Source organism: Pseudocercospora fijiensis (genome assembly GCF_000340215.1).
Source record: "Pseudocercospora fijiensis CIRAD86 unplaced genomic scaffold MYCFIscaffold_3, whole genome shotgun sequence".
NCBI lineage: Eukaryota > Fungi > Ascomycota > Dothideomycetes > Mycosphaerellales > Mycosphaerellaceae > Pseudocercospora > Pseudocercospora fijiensis.
The window spans coordinates 780469-789394 of record NW_006921534.1 but is presented as its reverse complement, the minus strand read 5'-3'; the positions used below and the strand labels follow the sequence as shown (position 1 = coordinate 789394).

Genomic DNA, 8926 nt, shown 5'->3' with positions numbered 1-8926 from the left:
TAGGTCCCGTTCTTCGGGCGCAATATAGTTAAATCGATAGTTTTCGTAGCTATACCGCTAAAAGCTTGAAATAAGGACTATCTAGCTGCTGCCCTTAAAGGGTGGATCGAATACTGTATAAGAAGGGTATATTAGCAGGTAGATAGGGTGGTAGTGGGTACAGGTAGTATTCGATAAGGATCTAGGAGGAGAGGGAGGAAGGTAGGAGAGTTGGCCTAACGCCAAGCGCTAAGCCCTGCCTAAGGCACTAAGACCCTAGCTTCACTCGGCCTAATTACATGCTAATTACGTATAGCCTCTTTGGCCCTAACAAATAGCGCGCTTTTAACGTTGCTAAGGTATTAGACTTCGTTAAAAGGGGGCTATTAAAGGACGAGTTTAGCAAGATTAGCGGATAGTACCTAAAGGCTAGTATTGTAGCGTAGTTAAAGATTAGGCCTAACCTAAGGAAGGCTCGTACTAGTAACCGTAGAAATACGAGTATCTAGCTAGACGACCTTGCTATCGCGCTTAAGGGTGTTTGTAATAATATAGACGGTAAAGAGCTCTATTTCTAGGTAATATCGAAGATACTAAAAGGCAAGACAGAGCGTAGTGTTGTCTTTTAGAGCGAGTAGCAACGAGAGTTGTTAAATACCGAGGCAGGAGATGTAAGTATTGTTGTTATTAGTAGTAGTAGTAGTAGTAGTAGTAGTAGTAGTAGTAGTATAGAAGGCAGGCGTATAACTAAGCTTCTAAAGCTTGCGTTCTATAGTTCCTACTACTAACTTTAAAAATTCAAAACAATACTAACTTATATACTATATAGTTGTTCTTACTAGACGCGACTTATAAGACTACCGACCTTAGTTAGAACCTTTTTACTATCTATGTTCGCAATGCGTTAGGTTGTTAGCTGCTAGCAGGCTACCTATTGCTAGAATCGTAGAAAGCTAAGCTCGTAGAAGCCGGACTTCGAGCTATTAAGGTATAGTTACTACTATAGAAGCCTATTATAGCTATAGTCGACGACTCGGCCTTAGAATAGGCGGCTATTAACCTCTCGGAGAAGGATAACGATTAGGTACGAATTTACCTCTGCTAGCGGTACGTTAAAGAGACCTTCCTTCGCTCGTTTCTAGAGGCCTAATTTCTAGAGATTGTTAAGCGGTTTTACTACTTAATCTACTACGCACGTAGCGTAGGCGACGTTAGTACCGATATAGTATAGATTCAAGAGTAGTTACAAGAGCATAAGCCTATAGGATAGTAGGACAAGGTCTAATATATACGCTATAATTAGAATAGCCAAACTTTACGGAAATAGGCAACTTAGGTACGGCTCTATAGTCTATTATTGCTACAAATAAGGACTACCTCGCCCTTAGAGGGCTATTACTATGCTATTAAGTATAACCGCAACAAGCGCAACCTAGTGTTCTATACACTATATAGCACTATTATCGAGGTTCTTAAAGTCGACGATAGGCAGGCTTATAAGGCATAGCTAGCTAGTTATAGGCTCGGCAAACGCATACAATATTAGTACTATAAGGGCCTTCTAGGCTTCGAGACACTATAGCTACTAGCTGCTTAGGATTATATTCGAGAATAGGTAGATATTGCTATTAAAATAGAAGCTAAGGTAGCACCTATATATAAAGGCATACTACGCAGTTATAACTATATAACACCGGCTCGCTATAACTGCCTCGCCTAGTTTTAAACCCGCCTACCTTGTTACTACATTCTACGTAACTACCTGTTTAATAGACTCGAGATTAGCGAGCTATAATAGCGACGATATATCGAGCTATTTCTAGGCCTAAATGTTATATTTGCTTACGAATACTAGCGCGCTCTCGACACTTAATAACTCGTAGTCGAAGGTTATAAAGAAGACGCTATTGCCCTAGCACAAACACCTCTTTTAAGAGATCTTCGAGGCCACTTTAAGGAGGTAGTAGAAACACTAAATCTTAAGTACTAGCGGATTAAGGACGACCCTTCTATTAATAGTACTATAAAGGACGCATTCTACGCCTTCTACGTACGGAAGGTTAAGGACTTCTCGGAAAATTGCTACGTACTAAATATTAACTATTTTATCGCTAACCTATAAGAGGTCTATTTTATAGGTAAGACCGAGCGATAGTAGACAACTTAACTACCTTCTAAACTAGCGATACCTACTCGCGCTTAATTGCGACCGACAACGCCGGAAACACACTACCTCGTCTATTCTAATATAATACTACGACCGTTACTATTAAAACGGCGTATTTAGTCGTTACCTATTCGCTAACCTATAGTCTTATTACCTCCGCTAGGTAACCTTACTCCGAGGCTATTTCCGCGCCTTCTACCGCCCTCCTTTAATCTACCGCCCTCCTTTAATATACCGCGCCGCGAGACAATGCTTAATATATAGTCCTTATAACCGCTCGATTTAGACGACGTTAAAGAGGTAGATTTAATAGGAGATATACTATTAGTACGAGGTCCACCTGCGCCGCTAGGCACTTACTATTTAACTAGCTAACAGAATTAGGGTAAGCTATTATAGGTCTTTATATACGGTATTCGCGAGATTAACGGTATTACTATAGACGACTGTTACTTTACCGATTCCGGCCTCTCGTCCTTCGAGGAGCTTCTTATCTTCTATAACGTAGACTAGTATACTATAGATACGATAATAAGCTATATACGAGATAAGGATTACGAATAAGCGGCTAGGCGACTAAATAGTTAGATAATAGACGACTCGGAAGACGAAGCCGCTAATAACCTACCTAGCAACGAGCGAGTTAGACGAGAGATAAGAGGTATAAGAACATATAGTAACCGCTAGTTAACCGCTAGTAAGCCTAGTAAGTTAATAGCTCGTAGATAATATACTAAGTAATAACGAGGTCGAAGAGATAGTAATTAGTATAGCTAGGCTTTCCGATATAGTCGTAGAAGGCAGTAATTATATAGCATATCTATAGCAACAACTCTTAGTATCTATAATAGTCTCTTCTACTACAAAATTGCTGCTTCTATAATAGTTAAATAGCCGCTTTACCGATAGGCTCGAGAGAGGCGCCCTTCTTAACCTAATTCGTTACTACGCCGAGCGGTTCTAAACGCTACTAAACTAGAGGATTGCGGGTAGCTTATTGCCTAGTAATCACTAGTAAAACGCTGTGCTCATGACTCCATTTAGGTTTGACTAAAACTCCTAACATACACGACAAATCTCTTCGCGCCATCGTCAGATTCGTCACGAAGCTTTTGGCTGGAAACGTACCGCGCGGAACTCAAACGAGGGATATTCTAGGGCGAGTCCTTCACAATTTCCACATGTACTGTTTGAGCAAGCGCGCGGGCATCGTGCGAAAGATTTGTCCGTGTCCAGTCCAGAACCCCCGTTGCGAAGTCCGCAGTAAGTTACAGTAAGTAGACTCGCACCAAACAATGCCGAACCAAGAAATTCTACAGCAACCCAAGGGATCGAGTCACGCGGTGAGACGAGGGCATGATTCAGGATCTGACTGACACGCGATGCTTGAACATGAGTCTTGAGAAGCACGAGCTGATGATTAGATGTTCTACTGTCTGTCTCCGACTTTCTGATGATAGTATTATTAAGTCTCTGGATTATGTCCATCTCTCGTCGTGAAATCGTACACGACACAGAAAGTAGTGTAGAATCAACGCCGCCTAACGATGCTCCGCTTCACACCTCAAACGTCATGCCGTACCATATATACAAATTTTCCCCCGTCCTGGGCCCGGTGCTGCTACTGCTTGCTATCTGTCTAGCTGATACAATCACGGATGAGGAACCGCTTGTTGGGTGGAGTTCGCTCCGCCAGATTGTCCCTTGGTGATGTCCACGAGTGGGATGAAAGGCGAGTACTCGGGGAAATCGTTGGGATCGGATGGAGGTTGGGCGCTGGATGTGACGACAGACACCACGAAACCGTCGACAGATCCGGTGTCGATGCTCTTGCCATCCTGGGCAATGCGCCATTCCAAATTCTTGGTGAGATATGGGGCAACGATAATTTCTGCCAAGCTAGAAAGAAGTCCGCTGCCGCCGCCGACCATGTTTTGGAGGGTGCGCGTAAGCGGGATGGAGCCGGAGCAGATCGTGTTGTGATCGGTCTTGCCTGGCTGCGACATGACACCCATCGTTCCAATGAGGTTCTTGTCGGTGGTCCAGGTCGAGGGGTCTTCAGAGACTGGCTTTCCGTTGAAGACAAGGACGTTGTAGGTTCCGTTGAGAGTGTACCGAGGAGTCTGCACATTGGCGACGTATTGGTAGAGAGAGCCGTTGGATGCTGCGAGTGGGTTTCCGGGGAGGATATCGGCAACTTGGGCGGCGGCGCTGGATACTGATGCAAGGGCGCTGGCCACAGATGGGTCCTGTGGCTCGGCATCACGCTTGGAAGAGCCCGCCGTGGCACTGGCGCTGGGTCCGTAGAGTCTGTTGACATATCCGCGGATGGCAGTGGCGCTGCCATCGCTGTTTGCGAATTCTGGGTAGGTGTACTTGAAAGCGCTGGTGGTGCTTCGGACGTCGTTCGTGTTCCAGAAGCTGCCGTCAGCCTTCTTGAATGGAGTCAAAGGAGATTGTGCATTCTGAGTGGATCCCTGAGCAATGGTCCAAGTGCTATGTGGAGCGACCTGAGATGCTCCATATTGGTTTGGGTTGAGAGCCTGCCACATGGCGAAGATTCTGTCGACATTGCAGTGGTGAAGCCAGAAGATTGGATCGAAAGATGCAGATGGCAGGTAAGTCATGTGGCCACCAGAGACCGAGCTGGTTCCTGGACCGCCGGAAAGGACGTGAATGGTGTTGTGGATGCCCTCGATCGAGTTAGAGCAGCCAGATGTGGATGAGCCGGCATCGTCGTTGCTGAAGTAGAGGTAAGTCTTGCAGTTGGTGAAGAGCTGGTAGATTTGATCCTGCAAACTCTGACGATTCTGGGTCATGGCATTGACGGCGGCCTGCGTGTTACTGGTAGCACTGGCGCTATTGCTGGTTGGATAGCGATAGCTGCGAGTCCAGGTGGTGAAGGGTGCATAGTACATTTGGCTTCGTTCGGTGCTCTTGAAGTCGTATCGGAAGAATGGGTTCGTGATGGTCGTCGAGCCCTGGGGTCCGTTGACGGTGACCTCAACATCGGTGACGATATATGGAAGAACTGGTCGACCTGAAGGTGGTTTTGCGGCCCAGTCCCAGTATGGCAGACGTAATTGAGTCGCAGCGCCAACCATGCTCGCTCTGGTGCTGGATGGATATTGGTTTGCAATGTTCATAGCGACCTTCAGAAGTTCCTGCTCAAACAAGGCGAGATATGCGCGGTGCCATGCAGGGAAGTGAACGGAATCGTGTGCACAGTATCCATCAGCGCCACCGCAAGAGCTACATTGGCCAACGTTGTTGTAGTTGACTCTGGGCACGCCATGGATACCGGAAATGGCGAAGTAGCTGCTCTGTCCGCTCGAGGTCATGAATTGGTTCATGGCAAGAACGAGGAGAGTCCATTGATTAGGCTTTGTGTCCTTCAATTGCCTGACTTCCAATCGAGGGTATGTAGATCCGCTGGGAGTGAGCAAGGGAACGTTGGTTTGCTGGCGCTTTTCCAATACATGGCTGTGCTCGTCAGGGTGAAGTGGATGTGCGAGAACTGAAGTGCAGGCAATTGCGGCGGCGGAGAGAAAGGGAAAGAACTTCATGACTAAGGAGAAATGAGGAAGAACAGAACGTGCCAAAGATTGTGAGAGGGTGAAAAGAGAAACGAGGGTCGGGGTGTCGCACGCAAGCACGTATGTCAGAAGTATCAAGCACGAATGGAGAACGAAGGGTAGATTGGTGGGTGAGGGAAGTACTTGAAGGGAGATTGGTTTGGATTGGATTGCCCCAAGCGGGAGGCGTCGCAACGGTTCTTAGTATGGATGGCTAGTATGCGGGCCACACGAGGAGTCGAGGCCTCGCTTGGGCGCGTGGCGGTCATTCGTGTTCGGGAGCTGAATAATAATAATAAGACACGAATAATAATAGGGGGAGTATCGACGAGGTTGCCGCCAGTCCACCGCACGACCACCTGGGCGCTCCCTGATCATCGCATGATGCCTATAGAAGCAAAGCTGTGGCATGGGCATCAAGGCCTTGCGTAGCGACTCTTCGTTTTGCAGCGTGGATTGTTGTGCGCAGTGTCAGTGTCGTACTGTATGTTTCATTAAACACGTGCTGCGACACGCCGAGCCGAGGCGCTCCTGCGCTTGGCTGGAAGGAGATGCTTCGACCGCCTCCTGGCAAAGCTTACTTGTCGTCGCGGCGCACCAGACGAGAACGAGAACAGCAGCGACCGGCGACGAGACAGACAGACAGACATAGGCGATATACACTAGGCAAGGGCCTCACTCAGCTGTACGCATGGAACGTTCCCATCGTATCGAACCCGGCCGAGAAGAGTGGGAGTGGTCACAATTGACACATGGCAAGGAAGTGCTCTGGCCTCGCTTCCAATGTTGGCGCGCGCGTGCTGTGCACCGTGGCATACGGTATGAATGTTTTGGTACACGGATTCCGGCGCGTCGCTGTCTCACCTGCTCATGACATGTTGCGCACAAGGCGCAGCGCAGCCAGCCGCCGATGCTCGTGGCCGCCTGGTGCCAGCGAGTCAGCGATTGGGCGAGACTGAGGCGAGAGAAAAGATCGAGAAAAATGCTGGTGACCTTGGGGCCCGAAATAGAACTTGGATGCATTCGCGTGCGCTCAGGAAAATCTTCGTTGCGGGGGACAGGGATGTTTCGGGACGTCACCCCATCACGCACTCATCAGCCATGCACCTTTCACGCCAAGCCAAGCACATGCTCGCTTATCTTATAGGGTGTAGCCAAATGCTGGTCGAATGCATCGTTGCGTTATTGGTCGGACAGTATTTCTCCCGATGGCAAGACATGGTGCCGACGTATGTCCGGCAAATGCTAATCGGCAAGTGCCTTGCGGCTATTTAGCAAGTGATCCATTATATACGTCCGGTTTAGGTTATAAGCACGCACGGACGTATTTGGCCGTACAAATCGACTAAAGCGCTCCTCGTAGGAACTACACGTATATAGTAACGATTAGGGTTAAGAAGGAGGCAATTCTAAAGGCCCTTAGCTTCGTAGATATATAAGACTGCTAGAACTAGTTACTATAGCCGGCATACTAATAACTACGAGGATAAAGGCGCGGCTCTTACTACTATAGACCTTGCTACTAACTACGCAATAGAGCGGTAGATACTAGCGGAGCTATAGAGCCTAGCACTAGCGGAGCTATAGAGCCTAGCACTAGCGGAGCTATAGAGCCTAGTATGTGCTATTGCTAAGTAAATACCTATTAATTTGATAGCGGCGGAGCGTGTCTAAATATCGTCGGTTAAGTCGCTACTAGTAGTCCTATAGCCTACGGCTATATAGGTTAATTGCTATAGAACTAGACAAACTATTGCTTAGAGTAAGGCACTACTAGCGCTATTAGACGGTGTCTACTAAGTGCGGCTCTTTAAATACTAGCTAGATCGTTGCTAATATAGCTATAGCGCTTAGTAGGTATATAAACTAGCGGTACTAAAGGCCGTAGTTATTGTATTGCCGCACGTTAAGTTAATGCCCTCGTACGCCTACTACGGCCTCTTTAAGAGGCCTAGTTTGACTAATCTACGTATTCGAAGCTAGAAGGCTCTCGCTAGTTAGTACGTACGTGCCTTCTCGCAGGTACCGCTCTGCCTCTGCCTCTGCTACGGCGATTATTAGGCAACGTAGATAGCTCTTAAACCGTCCGTTCTAGCTTAATAATAGCCCTTACTAGAGCCGCGGCTTTGTCGATATGCTAGTGTCTATCGAAGTGCGTATATAGGTCGAATTCGAAGGATCTAACCGACTTAATAGTATTAATAATCGTATGCTTGCAGACTATACCCTATACCTTATAGAAGCAACCTAAGCAGGTTGACCGCTATTTGCTAGGCTCCTTAGCAAGCTTAGTTATCTCTTCGTACGCTAATTTAAGCTAATTAAGGCCCTTCTATAACGCCTTGCGGTAGATCTTCTTATTTACCTTAGCAAACTTAGGTCGGCGGAGTATAATAGGCACTACTATACGTTCTTGTCCTATCCGCCGTATAATCTCTAAGTAACGAATAGCCTACTAAGGGCGGAGTTTAAGGAAGAGGGTAAGGATGTTATAGCGCCTACTAGTAAGCCACTTCTTTATTGTTAAGTAAGCGCCTTCTACCTTCGAAGTAACTAATTGCCCGTAGAAGGGGAACTTCTTCTACTAGAAACAGTGCACTAACTTGTCCTTATAAGCCTAGTATTTACGGTAAATATACTCTCGAAGGGCTATATAGTAAGGGTTCTCGTAGTTTGCTATCTACTAGTCCTTAGTATTGTATTCTTTAATAGTCTTAGCGTAGATACAGGTACAGAAGTTGTTAACAAACGTAGCATAATCTAGATCGTCTTGCTACTCGTTCTTGCTAGTCTCTTCGTTAAGAACCTGCTTCTATAGCATTAACTTCCGTGCCTAAGCCTAGACATTCTTAAAGACATGCTAGACGCAGATAAGAGCCGGTGTACGTAGATAAACCTTGTTAAGTGCGTTCATACAACTACGGTCTCGATTAGTAACCTATAGGCCTAGCGGAGGTAGATTATAGTCGGAACATAGCTCTTTAAAGGCCTTACTAAACTACGTAAACGCGGCTTCGTCTTCGTTGCCTATAATACAGTATCTAAGAGATATTATATCGCTAGCTCTAGTGCTAGATACGATATTCAAAAGTAGACGGTTATACTTGTTTGTCTTATAAGTATTGTCGATAATAAGATAGTCCGGATACTGCTTATATAACTCGGCTATTTATAGGTTGAGAACGAGCAGTTTGTCTAACTTACC

The 8926-nt window shown here is 46.4% G+C and overlaps 2 protein-coding genes across 2 annotated transcripts; one reads left to right on the top strand and one right to left on the bottom strand.

Annotated features, from left to right (window-relative positions):
• Positions 1–3546: 3546 nt before the first annotated feature.
• On the bottom strand, positions 3547–5814 carry MYCFIDRAFT_60660 (uncharacterized protein). The gene has a single exon (XM_007926131.1). It carries the CDS (start codon positions 5710–5712, stop codon positions 3799–3801), a length of 1914 nt encoding a protein of 637 aa, XP_007924322.1. The 5' UTR covers positions 5713–5814; the 3' UTR covers positions 3547–3798.
• Positions 5815–6130: 316 nt separating this feature from the next.
• On the top strand, positions 6131–6996 carry MYCFIDRAFT_172934 (uncharacterized protein; the record flags this gene model as incomplete). Its single annotated transcript, XM_007926299.1, has 5 exons — positions 6131–6162; positions 6191–6459; positions 6486–6578; positions 6611–6942; positions 6979–6996. The coding sequence occupies 5 exons, from the start codon at positions 6131–6133 to the stop codon at positions 6994–6996; spliced, it is 744 nt and encodes a 247-aa protein (XP_007924490.1).
• Between the last annotated feature and the right edge of the window lie 1930 nt (positions 6997–8926).